The sequence below is a fragment of the Silurus aristotelis genome (genome assembly GCF_946808225.1).
Source record: "Silurus aristotelis genome assembly, chromosome: 16".
In the NCBI taxonomy this organism is placed as follows: domain Eukaryota; kingdom Metazoa; phylum Chordata; class Actinopteri; order Siluriformes; family Siluridae; genus Silurus; species Silurus aristotelis.
The window spans coordinates 13,825,059-13,848,860 of record NC_139589.1 but is presented as its reverse complement, the minus strand read 5'-3'; the positions used below and the strand labels follow the sequence as shown (position 1 = coordinate 13,848,860).

Below are 23,802 nucleotides of genomic sequence, written 5' to 3'. Positions count from 1 at the left end.
GATTTACAAAAAAAATTTTAATATTAAGAGTTTATTTAGAAAATTAAACAAAAGCAGTAAATTGCTACATAGGGTTTTTTTTTTTCTTTATTCCATTTTTTACTAATGCATTGCTGCACTATTCAAACTGTAGTCCTGGGTCATAATTCTCCTCCATGAATACCAATGGTGAATAAATAGTAAAAAGAAAAAAGGTAACTTCCGTGGTACCATTAAGCTTATCTGCAACTTGTGAATGCGCAGGACACCTCGTGTGGAAAGTGTTCCAATTGTGCGGCAAAATCAAAACCGTTGTCCATTTTATTGCTGTCTGTATTGAACTTCGGTGCAGGAGATCAACAGAAAAGGAAAACTAATAAATGAAGCAGGTACCAGCCATCTTAGCATTTTAGCAACCTGAAATGAACAGTGCATATAATTCAGTGCCGTGGGTAATAATTAGGTAAAAAGTTAAAACCAAATCTTTTCCACTGTCATTTCCAGCCCATTTTTGTCAGGAATTAGTTTCTGTCTCTGATGGACAGCTTTGGTGCTACATGCTAGTTGACTTTGTCCTGGAAAATGTAAAGGTTGTTAGTGGCGGCCACGGCGATAATATTCTCTGATGGGTGCCAGGCTGTGTGAAGGATCTTCTTGCTGAGGTCTAGGCTGTCGACGCTGATCTCATCTTTACGCCGTTTGCCACCAACACACACCTTGCGGGGTTTGAGGATGGCTCGAGGTTTACTGTTTTCCCTGGATGCCTCCAGTGTGACATCACGCTTGGTGTTACGATCAAACATGCGGAAGAAGTTGTTGTAGGATCCAGTCATCAGGACACTGAGTGAAAAAGAATTGAATTCTTTTGTAACAAAGTTCTCAGAGGTACATTATGTATACGGCATAGAATAAAGGTGGTTTAAGTGTTTACACTTTATCAGTAACTTTACCATGGTGTGTGATATAATGGGCTCAAGGGGAAGCTGGATAGGAACTTGTATGATCATTTACACCCAAAAATTGATATTCATGAAAATCCTATTGTCTTTCCGAAGCCCTACGTTTTTGTACATTTCTACAAATTCTAAAGCACATGGCGTGATTGATTTACATGTTTAGACATTTTTAGAAGAAATAAATAAAAAAAAATATACGAGTGCAACCAACAAGCAATATGAACGGTACAATTATGGGCACCAAATTAAATTCAATAAAGTAAAATGTATTTAAAAATTATTCCAATTGGTATTTTTAAATCTTTTAGTACACCCAGGTGACTAGGAACAGGAAATTGTTCCACCTTTTTTTTTATTTTTTTAACCAGAGTACAAATGAGACACACCTTGAACAAATTCCCTTAGTCATTCAGTGAAAATGCCCATTTCCATCATCAGGACAATAAGTCTCAGTCAACTGAAAATGTTATGAATGTATCTATATTACGTCTCCACACTGTACAGAGGATTGTTTAAGTGGTCAGGAAAGAATCACAGCTAAAGAATTGCAGGGGCTCTTAAGACAGACGTCAGACCTACAAACATCAACTGCATCAAGTTGTTTGGAAAGTTTACAAAAATTGATCATTCATTAAAAAACTCAAGCATCTTTAGTTTGCCAGACACCACTGGAACTGAAAGGACATCAGGTTCTATGGTCAGATGTAACCTTTTTTGGCAAAAAAAAAAGACCAGGGGAGATTTGGTGCACACAGATAAGGAGTCATCTGGAAAAGTACCATGTTCACAGTTAGATATAATAGTTACTCTTTAATGCATTTGAGGTATTTTTCAGATAAAAGTCCTGGACATTTAGTCAAGATACATGGCATCCCATTGGCATGGCATCAAGAGCCATCATTTTAGTTCTCCAACCTTATCAGGCATTATAGGAGACTCAGATCTGTTATCATGGCAAAGGGTGCCAATATTTCTGCCACATATATATTTAACAATTAAAATTTATTTTATAAAATTTGTTTCAGTTAGGTGAGATTTATGAGAACTGAGTATGTTTGTGAATTTGAGCTTAGGGTTACAGTCATCCTTGAGCATATTTAACAGAAGTGCCAATATTAGTTAAAGATTCCCTCTCTCAGTGTTCTCTCTCTCTCTCTCTCTCTCTCTCTCTCTCTCTCTCTCTCTCTCTCTCTCTCTCTCTCTCTCTCTCTCTTTTATATATTTTAGGGCTGTCCAAACTAACGGTGTATATATATATATATATATATATATATATATATATGTGTACAAACACAGTGTATATATATATATATATATATATATATATATATATATATATATATATATATATATATATATATATATATATATATATATAAACTCAGATTATTTTCATCCAGATAAGAGCAATACATCATTAGAATCTGTAAAGGGTCTACGTTTATTTGTATACAATAATTTATTTTTTCTTTGCGTTGTCATTTCTCTTCACAGACACATTAATAAATATGTACCTCACAAACAAAATAAATATATGTATGGAAAGCATGAAATGTCTTTTTATTTAAAAAAAAAAAAAAAAGAAAACAAATTCACATCGAAAATAAATATTCTCTAATTATGTAATCCGTATGAAAGTCAGTGGAGGTACAGTTTCTCCGGTGTCACCTCATTAACTGTCCGTGTGGAAACACAGCAAAAGTTCCTTTTTGGTGTGCTGATGATTTACGTAATTTAAAACGCTATAATTACTTTAAAACAGTTACAAGAATATTTTGTTTTCATGCTCTTATGTTGAGTATTGTTTCACTAAAAATTAACTATAATAAAATAAACATTTGCATAAAGCATCAATATCTGTCAATGGCTATGTTGATTAAAGTATAAAAAAAAGTATTAATTTAAGGTACAATTAAACAAATGTGCGATTAAGTTAAGAATAATCAAGACATAACTCATGACAATCATGCAATTAATTGCGATTAAGTATTTTAATCGTTTGACAGCCCTTATATATATATTTTCTAGAAATTATCCTTTCTTGTTTTGTTCACCCTGTTTGACCAATTCCAAGAAAATAAAATAATAATTTTATATAAATCATTAAATATTCAACCTCCCATTCTGAGGATTCTTAACATGAATCTAAGACACAGGCAGAGGCAGGCAGAGAGATGAAACATTTTAAAATATTCCATTTTGAATAATGTATTCATATTTGGATACATCCCTAGTGAGTAAGATGTAAAGTACATAAAAGGTTTGAAGTAAATTTGAACTCATTTACACACTACGTGATTTAGAATTTTTGTTTTTAAGTGGTTGCAGAAACCTTTTGGATTTCTGTACATTGACTTGTGAGTGGTCACTGTGGCAGTGATTATTTCTTTCGTTTGTCTACAACAAAAGATTTTTATTGCAACATCACATTTTTAAGTATTTTAAGTATTCTTAAATATACATAAGTATTTGCTCCCACTCTTATTCTATAATTAGAATTTGAACCATGTTATAATCCACTACACACTGATACCAGAAAGTATTCACTGTTTCAATACTCTCACCAGCAGGAAGTATTTACAAGTATTTGTGTTTTGATGTGGCTAAAATTCAGATGTAGGTTATTTATTTGGGGTTTCAGCTCCAATTCTAATCGATACACTAAATAAGTAGGTTTTCTTTTATTTGTATGATTGCCCTAATGCTTGTGTCAGGGTGAAGATTCATCAAATCTGCACTAAACCTAAATATTTGACATTTTATGATATAAAATCCTGCTGCGTGTTACTATTATTATATGAACGTACCTGTCTGTTCCATTCCACACACATTCAAACTTGTCAAAGATACAGTCATTCTCATAGAGTGAGCACAGTTTACTTCTCAGGTATTCATGCACCTGTAAAAAAAAATAAAAAAGGAGGGGAGGACAAAAATGAGCACATGAAAATCTAAAATGACCAAAATATTAAGCGACTTAGTAAGATTGGCTTTTATTTAATGCTTAATTAGTCTACCAAAAGCTCACATTTACAATATACAATTACATTTATTAAATGTTTAAAAAAAAATACTGGTATATAAAAAAAATCTATTATTCTCTTGATATATTCATTCTTGCTCATTTCCACAATAGGTATTTCAATAACTCAGTAGGTGACTACTTATTATCATTAAAGCTCTAGTAACTCATGCTCAATGTTGATTAAGGAAGGTCGAGGTATATTACTGTATCATTTTTGTGCGTGATTGATTGGAAGATTATCATCAGTCTGATATATTTGATGTAAACAAAAAAACACCACAGTACCTGATAGGTCTCCAGAGGTTTGTATTCCATGTTAAGATCCCATACTTTAACAGTAAGATAGTCACGAGTCATTAGATAACGACCACTGTGGCTGAACTTTACGTCAGAGATGGAGGAAATAATCTCAGAGAAGAAGGAGCGATTACTGGGGTCCTCGGGTTCCTCAAAGACTAGAAGGTGTAAAATGAGCCATATTAACGAGACAAGAGTGGGTGTCTGAGCAACCTCTAGTTAATCAATGCATCATAAATCAGAATACCAACAGTAATAGGAATGGCAAATCAACGTACATTTGCAGTGGTTGTCACAGAGTGCAGCTGCTCTCATGTCACACAGTCGAATGGAGCCCTTGCTACTGCTATAGATAAATGTGTTACACTGGTTGGGATGAAACTCTGCTGCAGTGATTACTTCAGTGAGTTCTTCCATGTTGGCTGGTTTTATATCCACAATGTCTTAAGAAGTAGGATGAAGGAACCATAATATAAAACTGAGTGGATGAACACAAATGTTTACTTCCTTCAAAAATCCATTTTTTTGCCATTATTAGCACATTAACATTAACATCGAGTCAACATTCATACATCCATCTAGCTCCATTTACTGTTTTATTCAGCTCAGGATGCCAGTGGAGCTAGAGGTCCACAGTCATTCTATATTGGTCAGTAGTTTTTAGATGTATTATCTAAAATGTCAAGGATTCATTATCTATATCATTGAATTATAAAATATTTGGAGAAATAATACTTCATTAGGTCGAACAAAAAGGATCAGGCACACCACCCCCAACCCCAAACTTTGTACATTTTCAAATTGTATCCACCACATGTGCATTATACAATTTTGTGACTATTTTCGACATACTTGTGACATATTTTCTTCATAGTTTGTAAAATAGATATGAGCCGAGTTAGTTCATAGTAATGCTATAATTTTAAACGTGGCTTTATTTTTAGTAGTGACAGAGCATCCGTCATGGTGTGGCATGCGATCAAAAGATTACAGGCTTCATCCTAAAAGATATTGCTAGAGACATGGTGAATAACAGGCTCAGTATAGGCTCTGTGTCTATTGAGTTCCGACTGAAGCTTCTCATATCAGACCCCATTAGCCTGCTGATCAATACTTTCAAATGGAAAGAGATGCCTGTAAATGGTCTCCTAATGACCTTTAAGAAGTACTCTAGTTTAAGGTTAATGGCTTGGGTAAGGCCTTTAAGGGGTAGAGTTCATTCAAACTGTTTGTAGATGAAACTCCAAACTGAAACTGAACTCTAAAACTTAAAACTTGCAATGGCAAGTCTGGAACAGTCATGGCTTACTTTCAAATGGCTTTTCAGACTTGTTCAATCACAAAAACTCATTGTGTAGAATAGAAGAGTTGAAAGGATACTGAAACTTCTGTTGGTGATTTCCAGATTCCACAGGTTGATCCTGAGATCATCTGTTGACATATAGGTTTCATTGTCACTGTTCACCGAAATAGAGTTGATGTGATAGGTGTGTGCATTGGAGAACACTCGCCGAGGAGTAGCCTCCACCATCAGGTCCACGGGCCTCAACACTGGCACCTATCAGAGTGTATAAATCACAAGAAGAAGGGGATTGGTAAGGAAAAATCTAAAAGACAAAAACAATGTTATATCAAATATATGCAGCTGTTATCTGTACATTACATAGTCCAGTAAATATATTTATAAACTATTAAATATTATATGAATATTTAGACATAAGAAGTTATTTCAGCTTTATTTAATAATATTTCATCAAATGAAATATTATTTAAATACTTTAGTATAGACATTGTCACAAAGCAACATTACAAAAAACTGAGCGTAGATTTCTAATTTAAATTTATACCCAGACAGAGTAAACAAGGAAAAACTCAGTGTGACTTCATAAGGAAGAAACTCTTAGCAAAAACACATTCGAAAGAAAACACATCCTTTTCAGGGAAACACCAAATAATGTGATTATGAATAATTGATCTTCTTTAACTGAAAGGACCTTAAGTATAAGATACATATAAAAAATGTCATTTCTCATTTTAGTTTTAACTTGATATCTATCATATTAAAGTGAAGGGACCAAAGGTAATTAAACAAACAGTTACAATATATAATTACATTGCTCATATTAATATTTAGTTGTAAATGACTTCCTGAGGTTTGGGACCAAAGACATGACCAGATGCAGGGAATCCGACATCCTTTCTTTTTTAATGACTTTTTTCCTGCTTGTTTATGGAGTGCTTTGCCTGCAGGTTTGTCTTCAATTCAATCAGAATCAGAATCAGAATCAGGTTTATTAGCCAAGTGTGTTTTACACACAAGGAATTTGGTTCCAGCTGTTTGTGACTCTCAAAAGTACAGACATAAATAAAACCTATACATGACAAAACAGACATGACAAGACAAAAACAGACTATACAAGACAATACAAGACAATACAGACAATGTAAGACAGTATAGACAGTGTGGGTAATAAATAGGGATACAGATGAGTAATGTACATAAAGTGTGGGAGTGCATGGTAGTGCAAATGACCAGGTATGTGCCAGGTATGATTAGAGAGTTTACTATAGAACGTTGTACAGTATATAGCAGCAATAGTGTGTGCAACATATACAGATAATGTGATGACTGACAGTTCTGTGCAGTACTCATAGATGTGAAGCAGGGAATATAATTATGGTCAGTTGTTAGTAAGGGTGATTGCTTGGGGAAAGAAACTGTTACTGTGTCTGGCAGTTTTAGTGAACAAAGTTCTGTAGCACCTGCCAGAAGGGAGGAGCTGAAAGATGTTGTGTCCAGGGTGTGAAGGGTCATTAATATTTTTTTCTGCCCGGTTTCTGGTTCTTGTATGGTACAAGTCCTGGAGAGTGGGCAGGGGAGCACCAATGATGATTTAATAAGTCAGTGGAATTAGTCCAACACTTTTAACAATAGAAATTGTTCCAAAGCAGCTTTCTAGAATGTAGCAGATTACAAATATAAATTACACCATCATAAATTAGTCCCTGTTATTTTATCCCTAATGATTAAGCATCGGTGACAGTGGAAAAAGAAAAAACTCCCTGAAATATAGGAAAGGTATGAGGAAAAAACCTGGAAAAAATATGATTGTCCATTTATTATAATCCTATCATTGCTGAGGTTATCAACAGTTTACTGACTGCACACTTGCTTCATATCAATTTTAGCCCTAAGCCACTGTAGCAATTCCACTGACCATAACATGACATAGTTTGTTTTAGGATCATCAGCAGTCCCATCTTTTCTCCATACTCCTCTCTTCTCCTTACTCAGGTACAAGTAAATCTTCAGCGCATCTGCCCATAAGATTTTGCTCAAGAAATGTTAGCATTTGTACTAAATGTAAGATTGTATTTGGCAAACTGAAATGTCTTTTTTTTCTAACAATGCAGTTACATCGCTATCTCTATGATGGATTTGTTTATAATTAAGGGCAGTTTTAAAATAAAAAAACAAACAAGCAAACCATTTAAGATAATTTGCTCGCATTTTCTCATCAAGAAACACTACATATCCAACCAATGGTTCTAGTAAATGACTCGAATGTACCCCGTCGGTATTGTGCAGCCAGAACATTTATCATTATGTACCAAGGGCCCCTACAGTGGGGTCTAATAGGAATCACAGTTATTTTGTTGGTAGGCTTTCCCTTAATTATGACTAATTTAAAGAGTGCAGCCCCTACATGCACCCTACTGCAGTAGAGTGCTGCAACCCCCTCTTTTCCATCACCCTCTTTATGGGGAAAGACACTTTCTAATGACAGCCCTCTCTAGCACTACAGATGTGTCTTGCTGTTCAGACTGATTGGAGGGGGAAGGGCTAAATGTTCCTGCTGAGAAAGGTCATTATCACTGCACATGGGGTGTTTTTTAAGGTGTTTTGCGGAGGAAAGACAGTCTTTACAAATAATGGGAAAGCATAGTGCACCATGTACATCATGCTTTTAAAACTTAAAGAAAAATATATATTTTTTAACCTTTTTTAAGACAAGGGCAGTAACAAATAAATAAATAAGCACCACAATTACTTTAAATTTATGTCTCGCAATACACAATATAGTATAGGTCCTCTTTTAGTTCAGTGTCAGTACTGAAGCATACATACAAGGATACAACTGATTCAGCCTTTAATTAGAGTGAAATACTGGGATTTCAGCAACTAACAATGACTAAACAATATTAATATCTCTGCAAAAGATGTTTAAATATTGAATATTGGGATAGCTGAGAGTACTTCATTATTTGTTTTTTAAATGTCTTGCAAGTCATGACAAGCATTGGGCAAAATGTGTGTGTGTGTGTGTGTGTGTGTGTGTGTGTGTGTGTGTGTGTGTGTGTGTGTGTTTAGAGGAGAAGGACATATATTTGTATCAGCCTCACATTTGGCGTTCCTAACCTATGACGTGGCTTAGAACATTTTTTTAAGCTCACTCAAAAAAGCATCAAATGCTACTGTTTCCAATAAACAGCTAAGTCACAGGATGTGAGCAAGCTATTGTTCTAGTTAGAGTGGTTCTTTTCTTCACAACACACACACACACACACACACACACACACACACACACACACACACACACACACACACACACACACACACACGCACACGCACACACACACACGCACACAAAATACTGCTTAGGAAATTCCCTATAAGTTACAGCTTGTAAACACTACCTTTGTTGTTAAGGATTATGTAAAAGAGAAGACATTACAGTAGCTTTCTTAAAAAAAAAATAAATAAATAAAAAAATAAAATAAAATACTGAGTACTGTCTAACACTGCCATCTGTTAACAGCTTTGCATAGCACAGAAATACAAATATCCTGTTGCATTTAAAACAGTGACTATAATAATAATTATTATAATAATTATAATAATAACATTCTATTCATAAAAATGCAATTAAGTGCAGACTACTGTTTATGTCAGTAACCTGTTAACAGCAAAATAGTAAGCAGCTCACTTGATGTTCTCAGAGCAGAAGGTATTGATGGGGAGACTGCTCTTAATATCCTTATGCCAATGCAACTACAATTGGCTTCCAAAGATGTATGTAAAGATCTATTAAGGGCTCGCTTGGAATATAAAAAATAAGGAAGGAGAGAAATGATTGAGATGGCTTAAATTTAAAGCAGAGTGGAGGCTTTCTGTGCTTACCATAAATAGTATAAACTCATCACAAATCCATATGATACTCTCCAAAAAATTCTAAGAGCTTATGAAGTTAAGGCAAAAATAGGAGCGATCAGAACTGTATCATATATTTCCTAAAAGCCATTATGTTAGCTATGTCTTGTTTCGTTTTGCTACTCATTTATTTAGTAAAACAGCATTCACAAAAAAATATGTAAACAGCATTTTGATAGGGGGGGGGGGGTGAAAAGATATCTGTCTTAATGTAAAAAAAAGGGAAAAAATAGGCAAAGAAGTTGCCCAAAATTCCATCCTTACATTGTTTGGTTATGATAATCATAAAATCAGTTTCAAACTGCCAATGCAAAAGATCTGTCAGCATCCTTAACATTACAGGCGGCATCCAGAACTAACTAGATACATTTAATATTTCTTAATGTGATCATCTTTTGTGTGAAAGACAAGGAAAATTTGTTTTTGGTATTCATACCCAACCTGGCTTTGACCTTCTTTTTGGACAGCACTGACATGATGAACATGCTTATGTTTTAGTCATTGGGGACCTGAAACGTCAAAAGTCTTTGCACCAAAGCCCAATATCATGTACACCCTCAACCCCATCTGGGCCCTCTCCCCCCTCTATAATCTTGAATCAATGGCAAGCTAGAAACCGCTCTGGTTCCATAAGCTTTTATTTCACCATATATCAACATTGTGGTGCTAAAGCCTTTTTTTTATTATGTAATAAAATCTGCTGCCAACACACAGAAAAGTAAGACAGCATGACATCTTACCCTCAGTGCTGTGATGGTCGTGGGGTCCAGCACCCTGCCATCATCATCCTTCAGGTTATAACCCTCTGGTCGCTTGTCTCTCTCACTGATTTTCCACAACTTGACAGTTTTATCTGACAGAATGACAAGAACTGTGAGAATTCTGGTCCTGGATGTTAATAACAAGAATGAGATGCCAAACCAAGTGTGCTCAGAGAATGTGCTGATTCACTCGATGAGGGTGAGCAAGAGCAGTGAACAAAATTGACTTAACCAAAACAGATAGAAAGTAAATCATATAAGATTAAATCTTCCTCAATTAAAATGATTACAGCAAAAGCAAGCCAACACATTCATGCTGACTTCTTGGCACATTTCCCAGTCTATTCTGCAAAGCAAGTAAATGCAGACTGCAGCAAAGTGTAGGTCAGTGACTTACATATATTAAAGTTTGTAACACTAAGGCAGCAACATTTTTCCCATTTTGCCATTTTACAACATTTATACTGTTACTCAGTAACAGCTGTTTAAATGGGTCATGTGATACATGTGGCTGCAATATTAGAGCAAACCAGTAACTCTGCATCTAAAATATTCAACCAGTCATTAGATTATAAAAAAATAAATAAAAAACTAATTTGGCTTGCCATTAGTGGAGAGAAGAAAATAGGCAGCATTCTGTTGAGGCAGCCAGCGGATCTTGTTGATCTTTTCCTCAATTTCCAAGCTTTTCAGGTAGTCAAACTCAGGCTCATGGCTCTGAAAAGTGCTGTAAACATTGTACTCCCCTCGCCGGTGTGGCTGATTTTTACTCTGATGGAAGGTATTGAGAAAAATATACAGCATTAGAAGAAGTGATCAAAATAAACAGTTTCCTAAATGTCTTAAGAAAAATAGCACACAATTATTTACAATTTGCACAGCATTAAGTAATGTGCATGATTTTAGTAATCTTATGCTCCTTGTGTTAGAGCAGATATACATATATACTAGTCCTAGAGGCTTAGAACACATATGAAGGCATATGAGAATGCATTGTTCTTCTTGTTCTTCTCTCAGTGAAATCTCTAGAGCTCTCTGATTTGTACTGCATTGCAGTGGTACATGTGAGGGCAATTGTTTCTTATTTTATTTTTGTTTTAGGAATGAGTGAGTAAAGAATCATCATGACACTTTAATGATTTCTGATTGTAGGCAAAGCATGGAATCCTAAAGGGTGGGCTATATCTTCAGGGAGCCTCAGTATCAATAGTATAAGTCAAGTATCAATTGATGACAGAAGACTCAATGGGGTATATCTTAATGGGAACAGACTTAACCTTGATGAGTGCAAAAGAGTGGTAAAATGCAATACTCCTTACTTACTGCTTTATATAGCATTGGAGAAAGATGGATTTATTCAGTCGAACAAATGTTTCTCTTAATCCAATGTTTCTCTTTAAAAAAGGCCAAACCACCACATTTTAAGTACAACATTTGTAGTTAAATTTGTGACATACACATGGGTCAGAACTAGTGCAATTGAAATAGTTCTGATTTATGTATACTGATAAACAATTTAAAATAGCAAATGTTTTATTGAGGGATTAAAGGGTATAAAGCTTGATGTTAAGGGTAGCAGTCATTTAATGGGATTCAGGGAATAGCTATACACCTACCTCCTGCTCTCTCTGGAACACCACCACTCGACCTCCTTTGTCCCCTGTGGCAAGGAGCTCCCCAGTGGAGTTGAACTCAACAGTGGATATAATGTCAGCTGGATAAAAATAAAAAGATAATGTGTTAAGTAGTAATAGGAATATACATTCAGTGACCACTTCATTAGGAACACCTAAACACTTGCTCATTTATGCAATTATTGACTTATCCAATCATGCGGATACAGATCTTCAGCTATTTTTCACATCAAACATCCCAATAGGGCAAAATTGTACGACTGTGGTGTGGTTATTTCTTCTGAACCAAATAAAATCCAATGCATTTGTTTAGCAATGTTGAAGATGGACATTGCAAAGCAGCTTTTAAAATTATGTAGGTTATAAAATTTAAGTTTATATGTTAGTGCCTATAAGTTTATCCTTAGATTGTTTACATTTTCCAGAATCTGTGGCTCTCCAGGGCTTTTGATGTATAGCAGTCTATAGAGTTTACACACAATGATGCAAACAAACTACAGAAAAAACTAAACATAGAAAAAAGCCAGCGAGTAGCAGGTCTGTGGGGAGAAATGCCTTGATTAGATAGAACAGAAGAGATTGGTCAAACTGGTTCAAGAAGACATGAAGACTAAGTCAAATAACTATTCTTTATTACTGTGGTGAAAAGACACTGGGTTTTGATTCTGTCAGCCAAGAACTGTGGGCACAGACTTACCTAAACTGGGCAGGTAAAGATTGGAAATATAGAAACAGCTGTGATTTCCTGTAAGCTTGAATTAGTCTGGTCATTCTCCCTTATCTCTCTCATTAGCAAGGGCTTTATGGCTACAGACATGCCTATCGCTTTTTGTTTTGTTTTATGCATCATTCTATATAAAGTGAATCCTATATACCAGGGGTGGGCAATTAAATTTTTACAAGGGGCCACATGAGAAACCTGAATTGTGTCAGAGAGCCACACCAACGATAATATTTTAGGGATGCACCGAAATGAAAAAGCAATTCAAAAGTCAATGAAATCCATAATTTTTTGTGTTATGCCTTTTGCCTCGGCACCATCACTGGAAAACTTTCCTGCCTTTTCAAAAACGTCCTCCACAGACGGAGTGCGCATGCTCGGATTGACTACTTTTCTGCGCCGCGTTCTTCTCATATTTAGAATGGCAATCGGGATGTTTGGATTTCAGGTGATAAATTAAACCCCGATGTGAAGAAACTCTTTGCAGATACACCCCCTCTTGAAATTTCAGCATTGCATGTTCTGCAAATCGCTATCCACACACCGCAGACATGTTGCTCTTATCCAGATAACCGTGTGCTGCTGCACTTTTTATTGCGTCATTACAATTGTGTTTCTGCCATGTTGTTTCTGTGATTTAGGTATTACGGCCGAAGATTTTCGGTGCATCCCTGTAATTTATGATTGGCCTCACGCGGGCCGGACAGGGAAGTACAAAGGGGAGGATGTGGCCCGCGGGCCGTAGTTTGCCCAGGTCTGCTATATACAGTGTTTTATGCCTTATCAACTATATACAGTGTATTTGCACACCCTTTTTTGCACCCAAAATTGCAGGTTTTCTAAATATAAAGACAGAAATAGCAACATAAATGTCAGACTTGTTACATTTTAAGGTGATCTTCCAACAAACAAAAATAAAATAAATATTTTAATATTCAAAACAAATTTAAATACAAAACCTACAACACCCTGATTGAATATGTCTGCACACCATTTAATATTGGGGGCTTCAAAGTTAACCAGCTACATTCAAAATTAGGCCTGTACGTAACATGGCATTCACCTACCATCAATTAAAGTGATTCTGATTAACACCAGATAAAAGTCTTCTGTTGCTTCAGTATTTACTTGAATGTTTGGGGTTGTATTCTACTAAGAGCCAAGAGCTGCCAAAAAAACCATCAATAAGTGGAGAAAATGTGGCACCACAGAGACGTTACAAAGCTCAGGATGAACCTTCAAGGTTGAGGAGAAGAAAACTTATCAGTGAGGCTAGCAAGAGGCCAACACTGACGTAACTACAGGAATTTCCGGCAGGTACTGGTCACTACTTGCATGTGACTACACTCTTCTGTATTCTGCACAAGATGTAAGCCGTTTCATATAAAGAATACTATGTAAGCCCTTCCGAATTAATTCAGTCAACCCAATCCATGTGGGAAAATGTGTTCAACAAAGGTTAACCTTTTTGACCATGATTTTAAAATATATGTTTGGCACAAAGCCAATACAGAGCATCATCTAAGGGACACCTTGAACAAAATCAGCAATGACATGGCTTCCGAGCTGTACGTTGGTCACCTCATAGTTTGAAATAACTTTTTTGCAAAGAAGAGTAGGATAAAAATTTCCAAGTCTATATGTGTGAAGTTAATAAAGACTTATTCACAAAGATTTTTATGCAGTAATTAAGACAAAAGTTAGAAGGGGCGTTCAGACTTATGCAATCGAACTGTGGCAGTTTGTTTATTTGAAATATTAGCAGAAATAAAATATTTCTGGTCTCTATGGATTTCTGCATGTTGAAAAATCTGAATATAGTGAAATACTTAAAACTGGCACAGCAACATCTATGGAACAGTAAATTAAATAGTTTATTTTATATAGGGTAAAGGGATCCTTATATAACACTGGCTATATCAGTCTACACAAACAACGAGATGTGAATGTGGTCTGATCTAATACAACACACACTATAACATATACTGAGGCACAAATATTTGAGCACTATTCCGAAAGGTTCTGTGTGCGTATGTACATGATAAACAGTCAAGCACTCACTGAATAAGTCTATTGTAATGTCTAGTTCTCTGAAAGGAGAATTGTTTTAGTATTTTAAATATTTAGATGTACATTTGGAATTTATTTGTAGACCTGAAATGTGAGCAACTAGTACTGTTTTTCAATATCTCAATGCAATTCAATTTAAACCAAGTTCTTACATTTGGCCAGAAATTCTTCCTTGCGATACATGCTGATGGTGTGCACTAGTTTCTCTTTTAACCAAATTACTCAAATTAAATGTTCTGTCAGACTTGTATATGAAAAGTCATATCCACAGAATGCTCCAACATGCAAGACAGACGTGAAAAAAAATATTTTATTTCTGCTAATATTTCAAATAAACAAACTGCCACAGTTCGATTGCATAAGTCTGAACGCCCCTTCTAACTTTTGTCTTAATTACTGCATAAAAATCTTTGTGAATAAGTCTTTATTAACTTCACACATATAGACTTGGAAATTTTTATCCTACTCTTCTTTGCAAAAAAGTTCAAGTTCTTTCAAACTATAAGGTAACCAACGTACAGCTCGGAAGCCATGTCATTGCTGATTTTGTTCAAGGTGTCCCTTAGATGATGCTCTGTATTGGCTTTGTGCCAAACATATATTTTAAAATCATGGTCAAAAAGGTTAACCTTTGTTGAACACATTTTCCCACATGGATTGGGTTGACTGAATTAATTCGGAAGGGCTTACATAGTATTCTTTATATGAAACGGCTTACATCTTGTGCAGAATACAGAAGAGTGTAGTCACATGCAAGTAGTGACCAGTACCTGCCGGAAATTCCTGTAGTTACGTCAGTGTTGGCCTCTTGCTAGCCTCACTGATAAGTTTTCTTCTCCTCAACCTTGAAGGTTCATCCTGAGCTTTGTAACGTCTCTGTGGTGCCACATTTTCTCCACTTATTGATGTTTTTTTTCGCAGTTTTTTTGGCAGCTCTTGGCTCTTAGTAGAATACAACCCCAAACATTCAAGTAAATACTGAAGCAACAGAAGACTTTTATCTGGTGTTAATCAGAATCACTTTAATTGATGGTAGGTGAATGCCATGTTACGTACAGGCCTAATTTTGAATGTAGCTGGTTAACTTTGAAGCCCCCAATATTAAATGGTGTGCAGACATATTCAATCAGGGTGTTGTAGGTTTTGTATTTAAATTTGTTTTGAATATTAAAATATTTATTTTATTTTTGTTTGTTGGAAGATCACCTTAAAATGTAACAAGTCCTAGATAATATTTCGGGAGTGTCCATTAAATGGAAAAAGCACTTTTAGTGCACCAAACTGTATGAGTCTTAGCTACAACTGTCCAAGTTAAGTTTGATTGTTTCCTAATGTGGTGTTTCTAGGAAATGTCATGTGACCAGTGGAGATAGGATCTTTACTGAGCTAGACTGGTGAAGCTTGGTAAGGAAAGGATGACTGGAGCTAATGACGTTTAAAGTACACTGTCTACTGCAATAGAAGAAAAACTGGCCAAGCTCTCAGGATGGGAGGGATGATGTACTCTCTTATCTGTCAATCACAGCAACACTTGCTAGTCATAAAGTAGGGAAGAAAGCAAACAGTACTTTCCGTTAAAGTGGCCATTAATGCTGAACAAGCAGTTGTTTGAAAAAAAATTGAATGGCTTTACAGGAAGCATGGGTTAGTTTATTTTCTCTTTAATAATTGATAGTATTGCTGATTGTTTTGAAACCAGCAAAGTGCAAGCAGATGACAGGAAAATGTAATGTGAAATAAAAATAAAACCCACAAATAAAGGAAAACTAGAATAATACTTAATATCATCTAAATACAACAGCAGAAAAGAGACCAAAGACAGATTCTCACACTACTGCTGGTTTTCCAAAAGTAATCTGGTGAATAGCTTCACACATATAATTAGTTTCAAAGGCAAGTATTTCTGTGATACTCGTGATTGAGGAGTGGAATTCTCACACATGAATCACAGTGCCAATCAGAGAATACTATACTATTACTATTAGGTGTTGTAAGCAAAAATAGAATAAAATAGAATTTGTCATAGTAGTGATACTCAGTAGTGATAATGCAGACATTATTTAAAAATCCTTGTTAAAGCAGCTTTTAAAAAATATCAGAGAAACCCGAGGCAAAACTGCTTATGAAGCCTTTTTTAAAGCCTGTACTGGTTATGGACTAATTCAAAATGAGAGCAGAGCAAAGGCACATGACTAAAAACATATTACTATGTTCCAAAAGCACTTGCTGATACAAAAGAGCATCTGTGTTTAATAGATGACCTCATCAGAAATGCAGACTAGTTCCTACCTTTGACACATCTTCTGTGGTCCTCCTCCAGGAGATGCATCTGTTTCTCTGACTTTGAGATGCACTGTTGCTATGCAATCCTTCTTTAGAAAAGACCCTGTTTTATCAACACTAGATACCTTCCCAATCTCTTTGCACTCTATTGTCTCATCAAAGGTGGCAACATTGGCAGAAGCAGTGTATCACCAGGCATCTAATCAGCTCTCTCCTCACATTCCTATAGTATAGCCAAAGCTGTAAAAATGGTCTCCTGTCCATCATTAGCATGACTTCAAGCAAAGGAAAAAAAAGATGGCTTCTAAATATTCCCTTTCGCTTCCTCAAGAACTCGTCACAGAGGACTGAAAGAAATAGAATAGCAGAACAAGGAAACACTAGATTGTTGTTTTTCACCCTCTCGACACACCTTCATGTGCTTTCCTATCCTCTCTGTGAAGAATACAAGTGCATGGTAACCATGACAACCCTTTCCAGACTATGGAGAAAAAGGCTTTATGTGAATCTTGCACAGATTTTGTTCTTGAAATTTGAACAGATGATGCAACATTTAGGAGAATGAACAATAAATTCAGTCAGCAGTAAGATTTTCAATACTGGAACATACTATTACCACATCTATTAAACACTAGCCTGAAGAAAATGTGGCAAAACTATTAAGAATTTTGTCAAAAACAAACCTTTAGTCTGTAAGCTGTAAGTCATTTTTAGACTTTGTAAATATATATGTTTATTAGTGTATCAGTTTAAATAAACATTTTAAATGCCTGTTTAGTTAAATAATATATAAAATAATATTTGATAATCAATAAAGTTAATGCAATAAACTTTTTACTATTTTTATTTGATTGGCACAAATTTAATTGATTTAAATAAAATAAAATAAAATAAAGGGAAAAATTTAATTAAATATTTGTTAGACCCAATTTGGTTAATACAGGTGTGTGTGTGTGTGTGTGTGTGTGTGTGTGTGTGTGTATGTTTTACATTTAACTTATTTGTTTTACATATTTCAGCATACTTTAACAAAAGTCTTCATTCCTTCCTTCCATCCTTCATTCATTCATATGAATCGCAGCAATCGGTGAGAACTCAGATCAGCAATGAGGAAGTGGAAAGAAATCGCAACTTAACGCAGACCTCGCATTGTTGCTGTGCACTCCTGACCAAATTTTCTTCGCCTGTGACTACTACTCAACCCCCCTGCTCCATCCTCCCTGACTGCAGAAGACTTTGCCTCCTTCTATGATTAGAAGATTAAGGAAATCTGTCAGACCTTCACTTCCTCCCTAACAATGACTACACTACACAGCCAGGAATCCCCTACTCCTAAATTGTCAAGCTTCTCAACCATAGCAGAAGATGAGATACTGCAAGTCATCCAATCTTGCAATCCCACCACCTGTGCTCTGGATCCAATACCTTCAACTATGCTTCAGACCATCTCACAGGACAGCCTGGCGTTCATCTCCATGATCATCAACGGGTCCTTAACATCTGCCTTAACAACTACCTTCAAGCAAGCGAGGGTTATTCCCATCTTGAAGAAACCTGCTCTGGATCCATCAGACATCAGTCATAATAAGCATTTCACTGCATGTCGTACCCTGTATGTATGTTTATGTGACAAATAAAATTTGATTTGATTTGACATCAACAACTACAGACCAGTATAACTTCTCTCCTTTCTTTCTAAATCTCTGGCACGCACTGTTTTTAACCAATTGCCTGTTTATCTCTCACAGAACAACCTCCATAATCCAAACTAGTCTGGCTTCAAAGTGGCACATTTTACAAAGACAGCTCTTTTGGCTGTCTCTGAGAAACTACATGCTGCTCGATCAGCCAAGCTGTCATCTGTACTCATCCTCCTTGACCTTTCAGCAGCATTCGACATAGTCAACCACAAGACTCTTTTGTCTACCCTCGGTTTTCATGGAGCAGCATGGGAATGGTTTCCTTTCCTCGAAGGTCGCTCATACCAGGTAACCAGGGGGTCCACATCTGCCCCATGCAGACTCTCCACTGGTGTCCGCAAGGCTCAGTACTCTCCCTCTATACTCACTCTATTGGTAAAGTCATATCCTCACATGAGTTTTCTTACCACTGCTATGCAGATGACACTGAACTCATCTTTTCTTTCCCTCCCTCAGATACCACAGCTTCTGCTTGGATCTCTGAATGCTTGGCAGACATATCTTCATGGATGAGTGCTCATCAACTAAAATTGAATCCCAGCAAAACTGAACTGCTGGTCATCCCAGGTGATTCATCTTCAGGTCAATATCTCTGAATATCTCTTCATAACTCTCTGATTGCCCCTTCAGCCACTGCTTGCAACCTTGGGGTAACTATGGACAATAAACTGTCCTTCTCCTCACATGTTGCTGATGTGGCTTGTACTTTTAAAAAAAAATTTCTACAACGTCCGCATGGCACATGGTGGACGCCGTTTAGCCCTTCACTAAGGTAGGGTGTTGTTGTTGTACACGTTTAAATTTGTATATAATTTGCTGATGAAGGTGCAAAAAGATTCAAAAAGTGGTTACAACTAATATCAAATCAGGTCAGAGAGACACTAATTGGGGGTACCCTTCACAAGTGGCATCTGCCCTTCAGTTACTAGTGTCTAGTGACTATGCAGTGACTATACCCTATTATGTAAGAATCACTAAAATAGAACAGCTGTAGTCAGACTGAAGTACTAAGCTTAGAGTGGTACAGTTGCTTAATGGAGCTATTACCTAATAGCCCCTGATAGTAAATGAGCCATTGTGTGCATGGTTAAAGCCTTTTTTTATAATATAAGGAAATGTTTACTTACGTAAGAACTTTTGATTCTCTAAGACAAATACTTATTGTGTTGTTATTGAAGTGCCACCTTGTATCTCTGTCAATGCCAATCATTCACATTACTGTAATAAGCTACTTTACACATGTAGCTCTAATGTTATTTAAAACACATCACAACCGACTGCTCGGTTTCCAAGCTTTAGGACACTATTATGATTTCTTGCTCAGAGCTGAGCAATACCTTTTGCATGGATTACATGGATGATTGTAAATAGTTGTTCTTGTCCCAGAAAAGATAGCAAAGGACCTCCAGATATTTTTGTTAGTGTATGTGTATTGTAAACATAAAAGGACAAATTTCTGACATTAAAATGTATATTCATAATCTATTAATTTCTGTATAGCTTATTTGGGACAATGTTCATTGTTAAAAGACTAAACAAATAAATTTGCTCTGAATTGACTTCAGCTACTTTGATCAGCTACTGACATTTCTATGTGGGCCAAGGAGAGGATCCAGCAGATTTAAAATGCTGGATCATGGCAAAATAAAAATAAAAAACGCGTCTTAAAACTTGTTATAGAGATCATGTTTATGTGATCATACAAGTTGAGTAAAAAAAAAAATTTGATAAATAGAAGACTTTGTGTGACCCATTTTGCCACAGATGTGTTTTCCCTGTAGAGCTTATATTAGAATGTTTTGTACCTTGAGCATGCACACACACACACACACACACACACACACACACACACACACACACACACACACACACACACACACACACAATAACCCCACTCAATGTGTTGCTCTGTCAACATGTCAAACAATCATGTCATACACAATGCATCATACGGTTTATCACAAAGAGGTGTACTGGAGCAGAAATAATTACATCTAAATCACATTCTCATTCCCAATAAGATTTGAAATTCAAATTCAGTTCTCAGGGATGTCCTGACCTAATTAGACCCTAGGAGAATTTGATTTTCAGACTCTTCAAAGCATTTTCTATCGTTATCAGTTTCAGGAAACAAAAAAATACCTAAATTATTAATATAGCAAACTGAACACAATTGCTTGGTAGGTAGATGGGAAGCTGGTGGATGGGACACGTAGTCCATATGTAGTCTTTTATTTAAAGACTTGGACTGTGACAGCATCTTTTTGTATTCCTATAATGATCAGTTGGTTAATGGAGTGAGGCTGCCCTCTCTTTTAAAAAAGAAAATGAGGCAGCCAAGTCTAAGAATTTGTGTTTCACTGTCATCATTAACACATCACATATGGAAGGAGAAGCTAATTATTTGAACCAATCCAATGAGGGACAGGGCACTGCTACTTTGTCCTGTGATCACAGACAGTCTGGCACTTACATCCAGACATGTGAAACACACACACACACACACACACACACACACACACACACACACACACACACACACACACACACACACATTTCCCCATTGACAGTGAGGCACACAAAGAATAGGGAATAGCATTATCCACGGTTGCCAAGGTTCAGCAAAATTTTCAGCTCAACTAAATCTAAAAAAATAAAAACCACACAAAAGACTTGAATTGAGCCCAAAAACTTAGGCAGTGAAAAGGGAATACAGAGCCTTCTTTTTTCCCCAGCCATTGTGTAGAAACAAGGTCACTGTGCTGCACATACCAAAAAATAAAAGAAATTAAAAATAAAGTGCTTATTTTTACAGCTGCTACAAGTGATTTTTTGGCTTTGTGACAAACTCAACAATCTGCAGATAATTTTAGTCTTTATTCATATAAGTGTGTCTGTGTTTGTCTATGCAAATGTGTTGAAAGAAAAAAACGTCTGACTGCTGCTACTGTCTGTATTCAGTCTTGTAGCATTCACACGATTTACCGCCCTTTCCGATATTAAACTTTTTCCGAATTACAAATACAAAAATGGATGCTTTAGAAAAGGCACTTAACTGAGTCTGGCTTTTACTTTAAACCTTTACTTTTCTATGAACAATTACTAGTTGTCTCACTACTAGCATATTAAATTCAGATTTTATTATTTCTATTCCAAGTGCTTATCTTTTATAATTAATTTATAAGCACGTAGCTCAATATAACCGAACAGATGACACAAAATAAAATGGAAATGACCACTCACTAGAAAATAACTCCTCCTGTGGTTATTTTATTGCTTTTCTAAACCAAAAGGATTTACACTAAACAATGCAATGTAAAAACAGTTAAAGTAATCCTGTCCAAATAGGGCCTAGATAAATGACATTGACACAGAAATGTGCATGTGAACCTATTTAGTTTAAATTCACACTAAACACAATAACCCTAAAACAGTTTTCATTTGGAGTGTTTTGTGGTAGTTTGTAGAAACATAAGTGGGTGAGGTTTAAGACTGGGAGTTCTGGGAAATGATCCAGTAAAATGGAGCATATAAAAAGATAGAATAAGGTACTGATCCACTTAACTTCATTGATAACAAAAAAATATTTTTTAGTTACTTATAATTGGCTAGTAGTGGTGACCGAAGTATTTACAAGCCAAACTAGTATAGGTTTGGAGACCTTGGATCATAAATGGTAAGAGGTAGCCAAGACACACAACATCTACACAACAGCTACACAAGAGAAAGAAAAAAAAAAAAAGCATTGTATCTCCTGTATGCACAGTATCAGCAGGAGATGCAAGGCTTAGGGCTGAGTGGATGGAGATAATGCTGTGTCAGAGAAAAATTCAAGTGCAGAGAGAAGAGGAGACAGGGCTAGAATAGATAGAGGTCATTACTATAATTTGGTAAGGCATGTTATATAAAATGAATATAAATAATTTAAATTAAATCTAATCAATGTGCAGATAATGTGAGGTGTGGTTTTTAAAACTGTCATGAAATTAAGCGATTGCACTTGAAACAACGCCACTGTATGCTGTATGACTGTATGTTGTTGACTCTCAAATGCTGAATAATGCTTGATGGTTGCCTATAGCAAAAATCTAATTTGAAAAACTTTATTCCGGTACATCCATAGCCACGAGCCAGTGCTGGTCACAGAGCATGAGAGGGTTCATAAAAAAATAAATAAATAAATAAAAAAATTTTTTTATATATATATATATATATATATATATATATATATATATATATATATATATATATATATATATATATATATATATATATATATACAGTGAGGAAAATAAGTATTTGAACACCCTGCTATTTTGCAAGTTCTCCCACTTAGAAATCATGGAGGGGTCTGAAATTGTCATTATAGGTGCATGTCCACTGTGAGAGACATAATCTAAAAAAAAAAAATTCCAGAAATCACAATGTATGATTTTTTAACTATTTATTTGTATGATACAGCTGCAAATAAGTATTTGAACACCTGAGAAAGTCAATGTTAATATTTGGTACAGTAGCCTTTGTTTGCAATTACAGAGGTCAAACGTTTCCTGTAGTTTTTCACCAGGTTTGCACACACTGCAGGAGGGATTTTGGCCCACTCCTCCACACAGATCTTCTCTAGATCAGTCAGGTTTCTGGCCTGTCGCTGAGAAACACGGAGTTTGAGCTCCCTCCAAAGATTCTCTATTGGGTTTAGGTCTGGAGACTGGCTAGGCCATGCCAGAACCTTGATATGCTTCTTACAGAGCCACTTCTTGGTTATCCTGGCTGTGTGCTTCGGGTCATTGTCATGTTGGAAGACCCAGCCTCGACCCATCTTCAATGCTCTAACTGAGGGAAGGAGGTTGTTCCCCAAAATCTCGCAATACATGGCCCCGGTCATCCTCTCCTTAATACAGTGCAGTCGCCCTGTCCCATGTGCAGAAAAACACCCCCAAAGAATGATGCTACCACCCCCATGCTTCACAGTAGGGATGGTGTTCTTGGGATGGTATTCATCATTCTTCTTCCTCCAAACACGTTTAGTGGAATTATGACCCAAAAGTTCTATTTTGGTCTCATCTGACCACATGACTTTCTCCCATTACTCCTCTGGATCATCCAAATGGTCATTGGCAAACTTAAGACGTGCCCGGACATGTGCTGGTTTAAGCAGGGGAAC

At 36.0% G+C, this 23,802-nt stretch overlaps 1 protein-coding gene across 4 annotated transcripts in view; it reads right to left on the bottom strand.

Moving 5' to 3' along the window:
- Positions 1-74: 74 nt before the first annotated feature.
- ppp2r2bb (protein phosphatase 2, regulatory subunit B, beta b) overlaps positions 75-23,802 on the bottom strand; it is a 58,252-nt gene continuing 34,524 nt past the window's right edge. For 3 of the 4 annotated variants that reach the window (XM_083565238.1, XM_083565240.1, XM_083565239.1), the window contains 8 exons: positions 11,847-11,944; positions 10,836-11,001; positions 10,210-10,322; positions 5,638-5,815; positions 4,536-4,700; positions 4,246-4,415; positions 3,743-3,834; positions 75-819 (listed from right to left, as the gene is read on the bottom strand). In XM_083565238.1, the coding sequence (XP_083421364.1) occupies positions 540-819; positions 3,743-3,834; positions 4,246-4,415; positions 4,536-4,700; positions 5,638-5,815; positions 10,210-10,322; positions 10,836-11,001; positions 11,847-11,944 (1,262 nt within the window). In that variant the 3' untranslated portion in view covers positions 75-539. Of the gene's footprint in view, positions 820-3,742; positions 3,835-4,245; positions 4,416-4,535; positions 4,701-5,637; positions 5,816-10,209; positions 10,323-10,835; positions 11,002-11,846; positions 11,945-16,944; positions 18,231-23,802 lie in introns of those variants that run through there. The other variant, XM_083565241.1, reaches the window with a different exon arrangement.